The sequence below is a fragment of the Gymnodraco acuticeps genome, unplaced genomic scaffold (assembly GCF_902827175.1).
Source record: "Gymnodraco acuticeps unplaced genomic scaffold, fGymAcu1.1, whole genome shotgun sequence".
NCBI classification, from domain to species: domain Eukaryota; kingdom Metazoa; phylum Chordata; class Actinopteri; order Perciformes; family Bathydraconidae; genus Gymnodraco; species Gymnodraco acuticeps.
Window position 1 is genome coordinate 31,794 of NW_022989812.1, and position 18,353 is coordinate 50,146.

General features: G+C 38.9%; 2 protein-coding genes across 3 annotated transcripts; both read right to left on the reverse strand.

Moving 5' to 3' along the window:
• Positions 1-497: 497 nt before the first annotated feature.
• Positions 498-13,640, reverse strand: cept1b (choline/ethanolamine phosphotransferase 1b). 2 transcript variants are annotated; one of them, XM_034230604.1, is made up of 10 exons: positions 13,453-13,640; positions 11,181-11,446; positions 9,243-9,417; positions 8,211-8,358; positions 7,980-8,121; positions 3,214-3,298; positions 2,789-2,920; positions 2,200-2,358; positions 1,949-2,074; positions 498-1,026 (listed from the first exon to the last, which is right to left on the reverse strand). In XM_034230604.1, the coding sequence occupies exons 2-10, from the start codon at positions 11,372-11,374 to the stop codon at positions 904-906; spliced, it is 1,284 nt and encodes a 427-aa protein (XP_034086495.1). In that variant the 5' UTR covers positions 11,375-11,446; positions 13,453-13,640; the 3' UTR covers positions 498-903. The 2 variants fall into 2 exon arrangements, with proteins under 2 accessions (XP_034086495.1, XP_034086486.1); XM_034230595.1 differs by having other exon boundaries at positions 11,181-11,475; positions 13,453-13,635.
• A 70-nt stretch (positions 13,641-13,710) lies between these two features.
• On the reverse strand, positions 13,711-17,074 carry pth4 (parathyroid hormone 4). The gene is made up of 3 exons (XM_034230615.1): positions 17,036-17,074; positions 15,841-15,929; positions 13,711-15,076 (listed from the first exon to the last, which is right to left on the reverse strand). The coding sequence occupies exons 2-3, from the start codon at positions 15,924-15,926 to the stop codon at positions 14,809-14,811; spliced, it is 354 nt and encodes a 117-aa protein (XP_034086506.1). The 5' UTR covers positions 15,927-15,929; positions 17,036-17,074; the 3' UTR covers positions 13,711-14,808.
• Between the last annotated feature and the right edge of the window lie 1,279 nt (positions 17,075-18,353).

The window sequence follows — 18,353 nt, forward strand, 5'->3', positions numbered from 1 at the left end:
AGAAATCTGAGCAATCATTTACATTTTTAACTTAAAATGCCTACCTGCAAACGTTAACATCTGAATGAACCTTGAGTTTGGATTTTTTTATTTTTTGATATTCTGATTGAGGCTCTCCTTTTTTCATTTTGTACATGGAGTGTCTTTAGTACATTTGAAGGCCCAAGTCTTATAAAGAATATATATTAGCAAATAACACTACATGTGACAATAAATACACAAAATCCATACCCAGACATGGAAAAAGCCCAAAAAAGTTGCATGTGTCGGCTAACGGAGGGGTTTCAGTAGAACATATTACATTAAAAAACATTGTTGGAGAATTTCTTTGCAATAACAATACTCTAAGATCGACATTAAGTTTCCTCCAAAACCACATTTGTGTTGATCAGTCGCAGTTTCTGTTAATGTGCAGGAGATAAAGTTGTATTAAAATAATAAACATGAGGGTATATACATGTGTCAAAGCAGGATTTTAACTTAAAAGAAAAAGCAGACACTGTAACAGTATGTATTTACAATAGCAAAAAGGTGAAGTTATGCAAATATTACAAAAATTATAATCATGAAAAGTTTGATTCATGTCCTATACATTTTGTCTTTGCACACGTACAGTTAAAACACATGAAGTTTCTCTCCTGGAACACACCGAGTAGCACCTGTGCTCTCCTGAAGTATCTGCTCACCAGTTTGTCAGAAGGAGAATTGTTATTACTGCGGCAGAAGATGAAACAAAGACAGTAATACTCCAGTATCTTAATATATATTATTTGTCCACACATTCAGTTGGCAGAAGCACATACTTTTACACCACGCCAGCCCCTGCATCGCTACGTGGAAAACAGAGGAAGAAAAGAAGAGCGCGACTCACAGGAAGGAAGAGTCAGTGATGGCGGCGTGTCCTCAGTGAGGAGCGGAGCTGAGCACTGAGCAAGGCGCGATTTTAAAAACGAAAATGTGAAGATGGCAGGCAATCTGGTTGCAAACACTGACACAGTAACGCACCAAGTCAAAGAAGGAAATGATCTGCAGAGAGAGGGAAACAGAATCACTGATCTGACAGGAGGGTCTCAGTTACCTCATCGCTACCTAAAAAGCTCATCATCGTTCTATTTGACTTACTTTCTCATCGTTTTAACTATAATCACAATATAGAATTTCAGACTTTTGACTTTGCTTCAGTCTCATCATTTTTACTCAGTATCTTACTTTTGACTTTATCATAAATAAAATCATACATTTCAGTTATTATATAATGTTTTCTTATCTCGTGGTTTTATTTATAAAAACGTACATTTAAATCTCATGGTTTCGAGTCTTAAAATCATTATTTGAACTTAATATTTCACAATTTTGACTTTGCATATCAGTATACATTTTTACTAAGTATCTTAATTTCGATTTTATCATAAATATCTCAGTTTCAAATGATGAAAATCATACTTTTGACTTAATATTTGATCATTTTCTCTTACTATCTCATGGTTTGAATTCATAAAATCATACTTTTCTCTATTTGAACTCAGTATCTCAACATTTGATTCTTTTAAATATTTATGTGTCAAATAAAAAAATCATACTTTTTGATTTATAATTGAAAATGTTTGACTTATCTCATGTCAAATGATATTTAACATTGTTAAAGTCGAAAATTGGACTGCATTTCAGTTTTATAATATCTCATTGTTAATGTATACAATCATACTTTTAACTGACCCTATATATCTCATAATTGTGACTTACCATGTTCAAATTTAATAATTGTAACTTACTATCTCACAATTTTGACATAAGAGTGTTTTAATCTCTTATTCCTGACATGTATTATTTTCTTTCTTACGTACAGAAAATAATGACTCATTGTTACTTACATTACTGATTAATCAGGACGTAACCTGACTACATATACACATATGTTACTGCTGAGTAGATTTAAACAAATACTTACCAATGCAATCCACAGCACCAGGTACTCGTCGATAAAACTATTGAAATACTGATCCAGAAACAGTAGTCCTGGTCCCAGGAAGGCTAAATCGTGGAGATGCATCTCACTTTTTGTCATATGTGCTACCTGAAGACAGAAATAAAAACAGTCGGCATCACACCACAACAGATTCATTCTGGCACTAAAATCTCTGCAAAGCATTCAAATCTTTTTATTTGGCCGCGCTCCTAATAAAAGTAGAGTTGACTTACAACTAATTTATTGGTGATTTTGGCCGAGACGCAGCCAAACGCCAGGATATAAAGACACGGGTGTTTCTCAAAGAGCTGGACAGCAGACTTCTTGTATATCATCATCGCCAAAATAATAACCGAACCAATATGTAAGACTGGAGAGAGGACGCTGGTTCCCTGAGGGCAGACACACAAAAACAAAGATCACTTTAATACGATAATAATCTGATCTGCAACATGAACTGATGCTAATAAAAATCTGTCTATTCTAGTCAGAAACTTTGAACTACTGGTATTTGTGCCATTATGTAGCAATGACTGCAACATAGAAGCACACAGTATTTCTCAATATCAAAACAATACTGCATGGTGGCGCATACAGACACACATAGAAAGCTTAAAGATATAACATTAAATAATACTTGACTTTGGATCACAACAGATTTAATGTTAATTCTCGTAATCATGCGGATGAGAAGATCTAACAATCTTATGACAGACAAACACAGATAGTGTCTGTTCTCTTTTTGTCAGAGCATATCATTTATTTGTTGTTATTTGGATGTTAAAAGAATAAATAAATATAATAAAAACTAAAATGACTTACTGCTATCGTGGATCCGTTTTTGCCCACACCTCCTGTAAAAATAACTCTGAAGTAATTGGTGCAGGAGAAGATGGCTCCTAAAAAAGTGCAGATGGCGGGAACCATTTTCATCTGGATATTTAGGATCGGAATCTAGAAATCAAAACACAAAAAGGAAGTAACAATAACACATATTGGACATTTACGTCCAATAATGTGTTGATCAATCTTTAGTCGTCCAGATATTTCTGTAGCTTGTAAATGTGTGTAAATACACCTTTGCATCCACAATAAAAGCATCATGAGTAGTATTAGAGAATGGTAAATTAGTTATTATTTCCTGATAAAAATGACAGTACACAATAATGTAAAAGCAAGAAGAAATGAACATGTTTACATTATTACAACATCATCTCAATCTGTAGGAATTAAAACCCATAAATTACCAGTGACTGCCAGAAAGCAGATCCTCCCACGGCGGCCAGCAAATACATGATTATTATGAAGAGTTGCACCTCAGTCACATCAATGCTGAGAGGGAGGAGGAAGCAGAGAGGACAGTGAGGATTAGTGAGGACCAGCAGCAGCACGCAGCCCTCCTGCTGCCTCTCCCACAACACGCTGCTGAACCTGGAGCTGAGGGAGCGCTGTGGGGTTCTTCAGTAAAATGCTATCAGCAATCCACCTACTTCCAGTCTTTATGCTAAGCTAACAGGGCTGTGCATCTTCACTGGTCTCACTATTCGATTAGGATTATCCTGTCTTCGATTCGATATCCCGATTCATAACAATGCGTTGCATCCTCAATTTTCTATATTACTGCACAGGGCTTCTTTTTCATCAATCAATACATGCAGTAAGATAAATATGAACTCCATTTTTATTATTTAGAAAGTGCTTCAGAAATAAATAACATAAATGTCTTGACATTAAATTATAAACCAAAGTAAACCAAGTGTATAGGTCTAGCCTTCCTATATCTGTGTGTGAAGTTGTTCCATCCTCAACAACTAAAAACTAATGCTTCTGCAGTCTAGCTGCAGCTTCTAGCAACGGTCTTCTGTTAAAAAAAGGACAGTGAATGTCCTGAATGTGGCATCACTAACATGACTTTAGTCTGAACACAGCAGACAACAGGAGTATTTACAACAGTATATCAAAACAAAAATACTGCATGGGTGCACACTTACATTCTCTGTCTTACTGTTACATACATCGCATGATTGTAGGAGATTAAGTTAGCTTCATCATATCTCAATCAGTCATTAAGTGAATAATAAAGTTTCTATCGGGTTACTATCAGCCTGTCACTCATTATTTTCAGGGGAGGGCGGGGCAGTATTAATTTCATCAACGAAAACTATGACGAAAAATGTTCGTCAACGACCTTTTTTACATGACTAAGACGAGACGATGACGAGCTAAAAATAGATTCTTGAAAACGAAAACGTTGACGAAATGTATATTTAGTTTTCGCCAGGCTCGGTAAATTTCCAAGTATGCTGGACATTGGAACAGTACTTCGGCGGCACTCGATGACGTAGTATGCTTGAAATAGTGGCTCTGGAGCAGCTTTACTCGCGATTGAGAAACACCCCCTGTGTCTCTGTGTGCGGGGGGCCTAACAGACACGCTGCAGCGGACACAGAGATCTGCCGGGGACGGAGCGTTCAAAAGTATAGAGATACTCTACAAGGCTCGATGTGGACAACGCTCGTTTGCCATTAGTGATTTCGCATTAGCACGTTGACACGAGTAGAGTAGTCTGTCCAAACAGCCGGCCAAAAGGCGTCATATTCAGTCGGAGAAATGCACAATTTTCGACTTCCTTAACTCGTAGCTCTGTTGCCCCAATTACGAGTAACGTTATCACATCAGGTGCGCAGAGGTGGGAGAAGTATTATAATTGATGGGGTTCTCCCTTTCCTGTAGTGTGTTCTACAGGTTTTTGTGCATGTAAATGGTCTGCAAAGGCTAGAATCCCTGTGTTCCCTCCAGAGGGAGTTTCTCTCCCACACACTCCCCCCCCCCCCCCCCCCAAGTGAGAGAGAGAGGGAGAGAGAGGGAGAAAGGGAGAGAGAGGGAGAGAGGGAGAGAGGGAGAGAGGGAGAGAGAGGGACCGCTGCTAGCGGGGACCGTGATGTTAGCATCTGATTAGCTAGCTGCACTAACGGACATATAGGTAAATCCCCCCCCCTGCGTGAAACGCCTCCATTGAACTCCTTTGTTTACTTCCGTTACAGTGACATCACTATGCAACTCATGCTTCTATTGGCTAGCACTTCAACAACTTGTACGTGATAGGCTAAGGGGCGGGACATCTCTAAGCGGTTGACCAATCACAAGAGCCAGACAGTTAACCAATCAGAATAGACTGGGCTCTGGTTTCAGACAGAGGGTGAAAAGAGGTGCTGCAGCACAGGCAGTATGAGAAAAATAAAGAGCTTTTTGAACATTAAAGCATGGAGACATGTCACAGGAGAGACACTAAATACAAATATTAACCTGAAAAAGAGTTTATAGGGCCTCTCAAATCTGAGCACGTCACACTTATACCCCTTTCACACCAAGGCTTTTCCCGTTCTAGCTCCGTGCTAGAGCTTTTCTGGTTCGGAAACCGGTTCTTCAGCTCAGAGCCCGACTGGTGCTGCGTCATTGCGTCATCGTTTGCGTCATGACGTAACAGTTTGAGTGCCTGCTTCATAAAGCCAAACCGCGAGGAACCCCCTCACATCGACAACAACAACAATGGCCGATTGCATTGAAGCGCTACTCGTTCTGCTCTGTCGAAACGAAATGGAAGAAATGGGACGACTTTACTACCAACTTTACAGTCGTTACATGCTACATTCAAAAGTTCTTTACAATTATCATCAAATTCAACGACGATTCCGTAGGAGAAAGAAGGTAAATATACGTCCTATTCGATGGCGTCAGAGCTAGCTGTTGTAAGCCTCTGCATGCGCTCAAAATACCCAGCTTTGCAGCATTAATTACTATGCTATAGCATTCTCAATGTTATTTCCAGAGATCATGTTGAAGCTGGCGGAAAGGTGGATGTCGCGTGTTATTTGGACACAGCCCAGATCCGACGTAAGCGTGACGTATGCGGTGCTTGCTTTCTAGACGGACAACTTTTTGGTGCTTGAAACTAACCGGATTTCGGAGTTTAGAGGCGGCTCCGCTGCGGTGTTAACAGGAAAAAACGGTGCTTTTCAAGATCCAGCTCCGAACCGGCCCTGGAACCGCGTTGGTGTGAAAGGGGCATATAGACAGAAAGACAAGACTGTCTAGATACACGAGTTCAATAGAGCTGTAACAAACATTTTCCTCATCATTCACAGCCTGTAGTAACTTGCCCAGCACACAATCATTTCTCTCCATTACCTTTTCAGAGACTGGGGCAAAGGACAGAAATGTTACTAGAAAGGCACATTATACTGCAGCTCTTCTGCTCTCACTGTAAAATATAATATTTAATTTCACTTTTCAGCAGTTATATAATTTTTTTTCAGTAGTTAGAAAATTAAGTTTAGGAATATGTAGATTATTCAGAATTTGTTCTCCTCATTCCAACTAAAGGAAGGAAAATGTATGTATTGGAACTCCACAGTTGTACTCCACAGTTGTGCTCCACAGGCTGCTGTCAGTCTGTACTCAATCACATGGACATTTGTCTAACCTGGTAATGCAAAGTCAAATCTAATTTCCTAATTATTATCCTAATTGAGAATTAGCAAACATATTAGGATTTTTGAGATCAGCTGAGCCATGTTTTACTGGCTGCAGCTTTAAGCAGAACCGACATGTGAGTGGAGGTCAGAGGTCGCTGGTGAAGGAGACGCAGTGAGCAGCGGGAGGTTACCGTGGTGTTCCACAGACAGGGACCCACAGCTGCTGTGAACATCTATAATCCTGATACACACATCTGCACCTCTGTTGTGTCAAATCTACACACAGAATACATCCATTTTCATTTTTGCATGCGTTTGTTTACATGCTTTAAAAAAATGTTGTTTTTGTGATTCCTTAGAAAAGTGATATATTAAATAAATGCATGTATTATTATTGTTTTATAAATATAAAATATTAATAATGTGGAGTTTTTAGAACTTCCTTAGTCAGTATTTTAGTTTAACTTCAATGTCAGCGTGCTTCTTGTCTGTTTTGTGAATCTAACAGGCTTCTCAGATTTTGGCACCATATTTGTTTGACTTTAGAGAGTAAATGCATGAATTTACTGTTCTTGTAATAGAACATTTCTGCAAAAAATGTACAGCCCTTTAATTTTTAAACAGATATATTGTACATATTGTTGGAGAATAATTCTCATAGATATCCACCTTTTGCCCTTCGACGTTTATGACCAACCCTGACGTCTGTTATCTCCCTTAAGGAAGGGGCTGCTTCAGCCATGATGTTGTTGTTCCCATTCTATGACCGGGCAACTCTAGGTCACAAATGGTTTATTGTTGTGGGTACACTGGAACACTTCCTTCTTGGGGTTTGTGGACTCCAAGGTGTGAAATATTCGAGGCCATAAGCGTCAGACGCAAGTAATTCAGTGTTCCCAGCTGTTTAGTCTATCTCCCCAAGAATGTTGATTACTCTCTCTGAACTAGATAAAAGGTCTATCGAGAGAGGCTCTTCAGAATTGACGTGGCAACTCTACCGTGAAGTCAGAACCTCTGGCTCTTGGACTTGTGATGGGAATTCTCCGGCCGTAGCTCCTAAATAAATCATCAGTGTTTGACATCAAAGCTCCAGCTCTCCCCGTGTCTCCTTCCTGAGTCGGTGACTCCTCCTGCATTGCTACACAGAAGTTTCCCTCACACATATATGTTTTAATGTCTAATAATAGAATATATATATATATATATATTGGAGTTTGCTTCCTTTTTTAAATGTTCTCTTACTGTGTGTATTTTTAACCAATAAACTAAGAGAAAGATTTGTTGTTGTATAATTGTATTGTTTTCATTTTGTGGGTATTTAAATATATAATATAATGCCTTAGTGTTTCTGTTATTAATTTGAAATGTAAAATGAATAATACAATTTAAGACAAAATTAATAATAGTGCATGTTATATGTTTTTGTTGAATGCAAGAAAAAAACATGTTTTTAATCATTTAAAATCAGGTATTCGGGTAAAATGAAAACATTATAACTTAAACCATCAAACCAACAAATAACAAGCCGCTCGACTTACATGCCGAAGCGCAGCGTTCCCGACACGTATGTTTGCCAGTGAGCGCAGTAGAACATGAACATCCCGGCGAAACAGCAGAAGAACATCCAGTCCGGGTTGGTGCCCATCTGCACGGCTATACTGGTTCCCAACACCACAAACACTGCACACACACATGAACACAGTCAGCTTTAGAGAACAAGTCTCAGAATAAAGACAAAGTGGATCAGAGTCCAGCCGGAGAGAACTGACCGGTGGAGAGGGAGTCACAGCCGTGGTCGAACAGCTCGCCCAGCGGAGAGCTGCTGTTGGTGCGTCTCGCCTGCTTCCCATCAATGGCGTCCAACGACTGGTAGATGAACAGACCCACCGCACACAGCAGGTACGCCCAGAGAGGAGCCTGAAACACACACACACACACACATTCATATCAAACTCAAAGCACATAACAGGTAAAAGAGATCTCAGATCAGGTGACCCAGACGGTATAATAACAATTCATTAACACTGTAGTGTTGTCACAATACCAAAATAATGACTTGATAGTAACTATACCTACCTTAAGATATTGATACTCAACTATTGAATTAAGTTATTAATTAAGTAAAACCTCCCTGTTTCTGATGTGCTTTGCGGCTCTGCCATATGGAGAAACTAAAATATCACAATATTTCTGATCAAATACCTCAATGATGATATTAGGACAATAATGTATGGTTTGATTGTTGTTCCTTCACAAATTATTTACACATGGAGAAATTCTGATAAATAATCATGAGTAAAGTGGATTTAATGATTAAGTGGGTAAAGGCGAATAGTATAACAGCTAGGACAGTCCAGTAAGTTCAGAAAGCACATTCACATATAATGGAATGCAGCCTCAAAACCAGGAAAAGACTACTCTCACAGTATAAGAAACTCAAAACAGTATGTAGTCTCGTATTACAACATAATAGCAATAGTTTTTCTTCATTTGCTTTAATTTGCTCTTAATGCCAATTTATATTCCATCAACTCTGCAGCTCCTTCAGTTTCTTTTAAACACAAAAACATGTTTTTATTCATGGCTTTATTCTAATGTATTCTCCTTAGCTGTAAAAACTCACAAAAACCTACTGCAGATGTTTTACATTAAAACCCTTCCTGCAGCTACCTTTCATGCTGATTTGCATAATATTTTGTTTTTTATTCACAGTATCATTACAGATACAAATCCAATATGGAGAAGCAACTGGAGTGAATTAGTCATTTTAACATTTGAAATGTTTTAAGATGAACCCCGACCTGTTCAGTGGCCGTGGGGCAGTAGTAGATGAGCACCAGGGTGGTGAAGACGTTGGTGGCCAGGCCGATGATGGTGATGAGGTTGGGGGCGATCCAGGCGGGGACTCGTCCCACCAACCACTCCCAGTAACGCTGCATCAGCGGCTCCAGCAGGGAGCGCCCCGCACTGCTGTACCTGTGGGGGGGGAACAGCAGCCAGGAGAGGATTTACACCGGAGATTTATCAGAAATAATGATGGTGACACAATATAGGGGTCGTGATGAGAGCAGTGGAATACAAATAAAACTAACTTGTATTAGGGATGGAACTTGTTTTAATACTGAAATGCTATAGGAAAGATTACAATTTTCAAAGCTGCAATTGTTATATAGTTTATTATAATAAACAACTGTTCTTAATACATACAGCTCTGGGGAAAAACACTCCAAATGTTTCTTAAATCTCAATCTCTACATGTATGGCAGCCATTCCATTCCAGTGTCTGTTGACAGAAATGTTTTCAGTAGTTTATAGAATCAAACAAACTCAAACACATACCTATAAATAGTAAAACCAGAGAAACTGATCGTTCTGCAGTGGTCTCTTAATGTTTTCCAGAGCTGTATAATGCCAATTTTGAATGTGTAATGTTAATCAAATACTGGTATCCATACCCTATGTAATCAGATAAGTTTCTGATATTATCGGAAACATAATTTTTTTTTTGTTGAGAATTATTAATCTCAAACAGTAACTAAGTTTTAAATTATTTGACAAAATGTATCCTACTTGTTAATGTATGTGAAACTGGAATTTTATTTAATTATTTTGCAACCATGGTATGTTTTTCTATTAAGTTCTATTACCATGTTGTTTCATTTTTTAGCAATCTCTGGAACAAGTATTTCCCTTAGGAATACATAATGATCCAACTTATAGTGTAAGGCAGGGGTCGGCAACCCTAAAATATTTAAATTGTATTTTCGGATCCTGAACGAGACCGCCGCCAGAGCGCGTCTCCCCGTTACCTGCAGAAGGAAGCCATGCACGCAACGCAGCGCAGAAGGAAACAAAACATTTAAGAAATCTAGACCGCAACAGAATTAACCAAGCGACTGCCTGTTTTTCCTGGCCAAGGACAGGTTCCTTGAACACAACACGTCTCAGTCCCAGTCCGCCCCTATCTGTCATACTGATCATACAATAACGCCATCGAAAAGAATATGCTACATTACAGTAGGCTTACAACTACTTCTGGGTCTCTGTGTGTCATTCAAGCTCGGCTCTGTGTGTGTGGCACGAGCGTATTTTGTGTGAGCGAGCGAGCGAGAGAGAGAGAGCGGTACCAGGGATTATTGCATCTGGTTAGCTGGCTATGCTAACGGATATAAAGAGCTTTTTCTACAACCAGGTGGAAGAGAGCTCTCCTGTCGGACTGAGAGGCTGATAACCTCAGCTGAGTGAGGTAAAGGCACACCTTTATATGATCATTATAGTTATACAAAGACAATAAATGAAAAACAGGTATAAAATACTATATGACGGTAAAAAAAAGTTGTTAATAAACAAGATAATAAACAAAAATACAGTTTGAAAGGGGAGTGATTTGTAAAATATCCATAAAGGAAAAAGTAAACCTGTTTAAAGTTCTGTTTCATATGGGTGATGAGAGATGTATCCATAGATCTCTTAATGTTGCTCTCAAAGTGCACCAGATTGATGCTTTTAACATCAATCTAAAAAAAAAAAATTCACACATCTTGTGTCCATATCTTTCTGTTTGGGTGGTCATGCCACAACCGTGCACGTGCATGCATGCGCGAGTCATAGTGATCTTAATGTGGATTTGGCACACTGATCACATTTTTATTTTATTTTTTTAAATGGCACTTCATATCAAAAAGGTTGCTGACCCCTGCTGTAAGGTTTTCCCTGAGCGTCTCAGTCAGCTGACTCACCTGTGCTCCTCCAGTCTCTTGAGCTGGTGTCGGGACAGGGGGGGTGAGGGCAGCTCGATCAGCCTGCGCAGCACTCCGGGGGCCAGCCAGCAGGCCGCCTCCATGCCCAGGCCCGGCACAGGGTCCTTGTCCCGGCCAAGGCCTCGGCGAGAACGCAGGCCCCCCCCTTGCTGCTGCTGCCCCGTGGCGCTCATGGAGCCCTGCTGCCTGCTGCTCTGGTCCCCGATGGCTCTGGCTCCACCTCTGCCACTGTCCTGCCGGAGGGGCTAAAGATCCACAGTGGGGCTGGATGAGGCTGCACAACACGTACAAACAAGAGACCACTGTCACGATACTGTCCCGTGAAAATATATTTGAAGAGCGTTTCATCATTGTTTAATCTGATGATTATTTGTTATACTTTTTGTCAGGTCTAAACCAATACCTGCATTTTAATATGTGCAGATACAGATACTTAGTATTTGGTTAGCATGAACTCCTGGGGTTCTTTCAAGTGATGCTTTTGCAGATGCTAAATTAAATTAGCATTATTGTAAGAAGCCGCTCAGGATGTTGATTTACACACATTACAAGCTGCTCTCTTGCTTGTCTGTATTTCAAGAATAAAATATTTCCAAAGGAAGGACACATTGAGTAAGCCCTCTGTTACTAGCTCCTCAGACGGCAGACTGACTCATGTTACGTTTTGGCGGTTTACGGCCCAGCACAAACTGTACCTCAATCTCAAATAATTCTGGGAGACAAACATATATAAGTACTTCTTGACATCTTTAAAGAGCTAAGCTTTTAAGTAATACATATTATTTATTTGTGCTACAATATTTTAGGAAGGCTTATAATTGCACCATTAAATACTGTATAGAGCTAAACACACGACAATAGGCCAGCTGGATCGATATATGGAACGTCAGGTTGATATCTGATTAGTTCATTACGTCAGGATCGGCACCCATTATTATAATTCGATCCAGTCCCAAGACAAGTCTGATAATAGGTGAAAAAATAATTGAAGAATGTCCATCACAGTTTCTCAGAGTGAAAGGTAATATCTTTCAGGTCCGGGTTATTGCCACTGGTTTATATATTATAATAACAAGTGAAACATAAGTCTAATATCAGGCGAGAGAGATTAGTTACCGGGGGTGGATAAAGTACATGACTATTTCAAATGACTAATGCCAGTGTAAACATAAAAGTAAAACATTGAAAAAATAAAATTATACAAAAGTAAAAGTAGAGCAAATGCTTTGACATCTAGATATACAGACCAATAAGTAAAGTAAACATTAAGCCTAGTGGCTCATTTCAGAAACATTTACATTATATTATTAAACAAAAGGTTAATTATTAAGGTATTCATGCCAAAGACTGTATATAAAGAGGACATATATATGTATCCAGATCAATAATGTCTAATGATACATCATTATTTAGTGGTGAACATGTTTTGCAATAATAATGTAAATCACTCAAGTAACTTAAGTTATCAAATTAAATACAAATGTAGTAGGATATAAAGAAAATATTTGCCTCTGAAATCAAGTGGAGTGGAGGAAAAAGTAGTACAAAATGTAAATACTCAAGTAAAGTACAGGTCCCTCTAAATTGAACTTAAATACAGTAGTTGAGTAAATAAATATACTTAGTTACTCTCCACCACCAAAATGATCAGAAACTGCCCTGAACACACACGTGTTATTGTTAGCACCAGGGCTTACATCAGAGTGTACTACAGTACTAACCACATGACTGCACTTAGTACCTGACATGAATATCAACTATGAATACATGAATACCAAATAAGACCCCATTATCTGCAGACATTGACAGGGTTTATTCAGATAACTGTTGCCAACTGTAACAACCAAAGACAGTGTGTGATCTACTTGATGGACCGTGTCTGTACTAACCCATTTATTGTGACTGTCAGCAACACATGAGCTACTGACGTTAGCAAAACAACCTGCTACCAGCGGTTTGCTAATGCTAGCATGCTAGCTGCTTCCTCCAGTATTGCTACTGTTGAAAATTAGCATTAGCTGGTAGCTACGGAAGACAATGTTGTCACTTTAATATTTTTAAATAATTTGCTTCATGTTGGCTTATTATCACTTATTCACACCACCATTAATGAAAATATCAACACCTTTTAAAAATATTGATGAATTTAGAGTGTACTCTTGACACCTGCGGTGATGAGTGCGGCTAGTTGAACTTAGCTTGACGAGCTAACCCCAGAGACAGCTAACTGACGGATGTAACACCGACTGACCTGGCCGATTAAAGGACGAGAGCAGCGGACAGTCCGAGGGGCGAGGAGGGCGCTTCAAGCCAGCAGACAGGACCCCTCTGTGGGTGGTTAGTTTATACGTTTCTCTCTATCAGACGTAGACCACCGGAGGGACGATTTGCAGCTGGAGGTGGATCACCAGTACCGGTGTCACAGTGGTTGTTACAGCTAGTTCACGTCAGTTCACGTTAGCCATCAAGGAAATCTCGCGTTGTTCTAATCTTCATTTGCCCTGAGTTTGGTCTCCCAGGCTATTCAAGGAGAAATTCAATTTAACATTATTTTTCCTAATATGAAACTGTGCACGGATTTTGAAGTTTAAAATGCACCAAAAGCAAGGGACGTCCTCTTTGAATTGTTTAATGGTTTAGGCTTTTTTCTGGTGTCCACAGGAAAAAAACGGTATTATGGTAGAAGAAGTTCTCAGGAGAGTCAAACTACTGTACTTAAATACAAATTCATACTTCAGTTGAATATTTACATTTAATGCAACTTTATCATTTTACTCCACTACATTTTTTATGACAGCTTTAGTTACTTTAGATTTAGTTAAACACTTTTTTATCTCCGTCCTGTCCAACATACAAATGAATGCAGCAGTTAAATGGTCAAATATAGTTTGGGGCAAACATTTTCCCCTCTCCTCAGTTAGAAAGTGATACATGTCTCAAGACAGACCTTCTCTAAATGTATTTGGTTTAGTGTAACGTCATGACTCATGTCAAACAGCAATAGTGTCAATGGGATCAAATAATATATAGTCAAGATCAATCCAGGAAACCTAAAGGGGATGAGGTATCTGGTTCTAGACTTTGTCTGCAGTAGGTCTGAATTCTCGGACTTTAAAAACACCTCCTCTAAACCCGTGGTTCTCAACCTTGGGGTTGGAACCCCCAAGTGGGTCCAAAGATATTTTCTTGGGTAATAGTAACCACTTGCCATGTAGCAACACTACAGCTGTACATGCAGTTTATGAGCAATCAATGCATTTGCATGGAGGGGGGGACAGGTTGTGACACCAGTCTAGGGGCTTGCGAGTCAAAACAGTTTAAAAACAACTCGTCCAGACCAACAAGTCAGGTTCAAGCTCTGTGTTGCAGATAGCGGGCACAATATTTCAGTTTTGTATCAGTTTTGCTTGACTTTTTTTGTAGTTTTTTTTATTGTGAATCCCCCCATGCTTGAAAACATTACTTGTTTGTATCGCCCAGCCCTCGATTATACATCACGACATGTCTGCACATCTGCAGTTGAATGAGTATCTTAAGACAAAGAATGGACACAGAAAACTTTGTATGTATGTGTGCCGTAGCTCCATGTTTGAGCATCAAAGTGATGTTAGGCCTCCCTGTCTGACTGTTGAGTCAGGTAAGGGTTAAAGAAGTCTCTCAGGAGGCTCTGAACCCGGGGGGGCTGTGGGCTCCCGGCCCCAGACACCAGCGCTGGATTCAGAGCCAGGTTCAGGGTCTTTGTGGGGTTGAAAGCAGAGCGGGTCTGAGCAGTGTGGAGACCCTCGATGGCGCTGGACAGCCAGATGAGCCTCTTGAGACTCTGGATGCTTCGGCCGCGGTCGTGCATCAGCTGGTGCTCGCTCACAGCTCGACGGCTGCAGGGAGAGGGAGGAGAAAGACTGGTCAGATATTTCATCCAAGTACAGAGTCAGATTCTAAATACATACAGTGGCAAGTTAAGTGTATGAATATCTATGACGTGTAATGCTTTATTGGCCATTTTAAGCCTTTTGCATTGATCATGTACAACAATAAACCTATAACATCTACTGTGAAAGCAAGCACAACAAAGTACACAAGTTTGTGTTGGAGAAATAGATACTTAAAACAAATGATGAATTATAAAATGTCTATATACAAGTGTTAGTTGTAGTCTTCATTCAATGGGTGAATGTGCACATTATTTAAAGCATATGGCTTTATACAGGCATGATTATATAATGGTTATGATTTTATCTGTAAAATTATGATATTAAATATAAAAAAGTGCTTTTTTACTTTTGAAAAAACATCTTTATGAATGAAAGGTGCTTGAAATGTACAGTAAATCCTGATATATTAAAAATCATCACCAGACATGCATCCCTCGCATATACAAAGCGATCATCCTAAACATGATATCTATTGCTGAAAAACACTGAAAAATCGATATCTGATTTTGTTATAGAATTTGGTTTCTTTTTTGTAGACATTCTGATGTTTTGCTGTGATTTTATGGATAGATATAATATATATTGTATCTTTAAAAGTCTTCCTCTAAGACATACTGTACCACTTAAATAAAGTTTCTAAACTTATTGCACGATTTTGCATCATGTATAAATATCAATAATAAATTAGGTGGGAACAGGAGTCTCACCTCTCGTTCTGTTGACACAGAGCAGCTGTAAAAACAACGAGAAGCATGACAGCGAGCCACTCCACAGGTCTGTGGGACATCTGCATCTTCTGAAACAAAAACGGTAAGACAAACACTCAAAATTCAGATTCAGAGGAAAAAAGTGACCTGGTCCAAGAAAGACACATATTCCAAATTCTGCTGTTATATTTGAAAAACCTTTGGAAATCTGCATCAATTCACAAGATTTCAGAGATTTAAAAAACTAAATTGTCAAACCCTAAAACACCTTGTGCAACAAAACACATCATATGTTGTTGTTTTTCCCCCTGCATAAAACACTTGACGGCTTTGCGCTTAAAAATAATTAGCAACCCTTCTTTCAATCTAAATACACCCACAATGGTACAGCTCATTCGTCAGAGTAGTGGATGAGCAACGTGTAAACGGACCAACCAACTGCTGTCAGGAAGATTGTTAAAAGCAGAATAGATAACGTGTAAAGATAAAAAAAGATCTGAAATCTCAGTTTAACTGTGTGTGTGTTTGCCTCTATCCATCTTTAAATGTATCAGGTATGTAAGGTCTAACTCATAGATCTAGAAATGAAGTGCCTGAAGCTCAGGATGTATCCAACAACAAGACAAAAATGCAAAATCTCTATTCAAATTAGGAGTAACTTTAAAGTAAACACAATATAAGAGAAATATATATTCAAAAGAACTATTTTGATATTGTGAATATTATATTAAATAATATTCTTAATGCAATAAATAACTACACACATTGTGATAGTTATATTATGCAATGATGATAGATGCGACAATGACTGTACAATGCACATGTTATGATTACAATGATAATAATAAGAGAATGATCATCATGGTGCAATACAAGTATAGATGTCAGATTACCAAATTTCCATTTTGTTAGATTTTATGTTTATCCCATGAATACATTTTTTTATAAAGATAAATCCGACATATGTTAAATTGATTTATAAAACTGAAATTGCATCACATGTATACTTTTAAACATAAACAACCTTAAATAATCCAAAAGCAGTTTGATGAACACAATTTCAACAAAACACACCACATTCACCGAAGCAACTTAGAATAGAAGAGAAAACGGAACGTGACCCAAAAAATGTAATAGAATAAATCACGGAAATGAATATAAGTGAAGTGAGGGGGAGATCCCTCTATAAACTTACATTAATTGTCCCTGTTGGTGACAGCAGCTCCTCTGATGATCAGACACTAAACTGACTTCAGGTATGACCTCCAGACCTTTTTATAAAGAAGCCCCACACACACACACACACACACACACACACACACACACACACACACACACACACACACACACACACACACACACACACACACACACACACACACACACACACACACACACACACACACACACACACACACACACACCTCCCACAGGCTTAAGAATCACAAAACAGTGGCTGAATGAAACAAACGTCAGTGCCACATCTCTCTGACATGTGATATTTGTGTCTCTAGGGTAAAAAAACATCAAACATTTTATTTTCAAAAATTACAATCCCTAACAGCTTCCCCCACCTCACTCTGACAGTTTGGCTGTTTACACACTCGCAAATACCCTTTACATAATCAGGTGTTTTGAAAGGGGAGATGAAATTCAATTGAGGGATTTTAATTTTTCTATTTTCTGGTCTAATCCGCCCCTCTCTATCGGACAGATGCAGGCGTGTGACAAAGGAATTTATAAAAATAGGACTGAGTGATCTTATGGATGTTGAGTCAGTGTAGATAAACTGAAAGTCAGCAAACTGTCAGTCAGCTCAGGTTTAAACTTTTGTGAACACACTCTGTCTGTAGTTGAGATGTTTGTCGCCTGGAGCTCCTCTGCAGCTGCTTGACATTACAGTCACCTCCAACAGTAATGAACCCCGAATAAACTGGAGTCCCTGGTTGCCACGGTGTCACCACAGACACTCTTAGAGATGCAGTCGTCTTGACGACACCCTCCAGGACGAGTTTCCCTCAGTTAGAAATGTCGGCCAGCATCAGAGGATTGTGGGTGGAGAGATAGAGGACAAGTGATTAAGTCCATTAAAGAGTAAATGATGGCCTTGTAAAGAAAAGTCAGAGACTAATAGAGATCAACAGAGAAGAAAGAGAGGGCTGCAGATAAACTAATTATCTGTAGCTGAAGGGAAACTTTATCACAGCCGGAAGCACAATGCCTATCAGGGCCTTATACAACTTTTTAATATATTTTACAGATAACAGTTATTTATCAAATGTTATCAATTTTCTTAAAATGTAGGAGCGCTCCAGAGGATGTTGAATTCTATAAAAGATTCCAGATGGCAGCAGTACATAGACAGAGGTGAAAACACCAATATCTTAAAGGTCACCTATTATGCAAAATCGACTTGTTCATGTCTTTTATACATAACCATGTGTCCCCGCTGTGTAAAGAGATTCTGAAAGTTTCAGGAAAAAAGACCCCTCTCTTTTTGTCCTGATCCATTT

What these genes read in the sequence shown, in the direction of transcription:
- cept1b (XM_034230604.1), bottom strand. Translation starts at nt 11,374, where the DNA reads ATGAGCGCCACGGGGCAGCAGCAGCAAGGGGGGGGCCTGCGTTCTCGC. An exon ending in AAATCACCAATAAATTAGTT is followed by an intron (nt 2,075 to 2,199) that starts GTAAGTCAACTC and finishes TTCTGTCTTCAG; the next exon opens with GTAGCACATATGACAAAAAG. An exon ending in TGGTGCTGTGGATTGCATTG is followed by an intron (nt 1,027 to 1,948) that starts GTAAGTATTTGT and finishes CTCTCTCTGCAG; the next exon opens with ATCATTTCCTTCTTTGACTT.
- pth4 (XM_034230615.1), bottom strand. Translation starts at nt 15,926, where the DNA reads ATGCAGATGTCCCACAGACCTGTGGAGTGGCTCGCTGTCATGCTTCTC. An exon ending in CTGTGTCAACAGAACGAGAG is followed by an intron (nt 15,077 to 15,840) that starts GTGAGACTCCTG and finishes CTCTCCCTGCAG; the next exon opens with CCGTCGAGCTGTGAGCGAGC.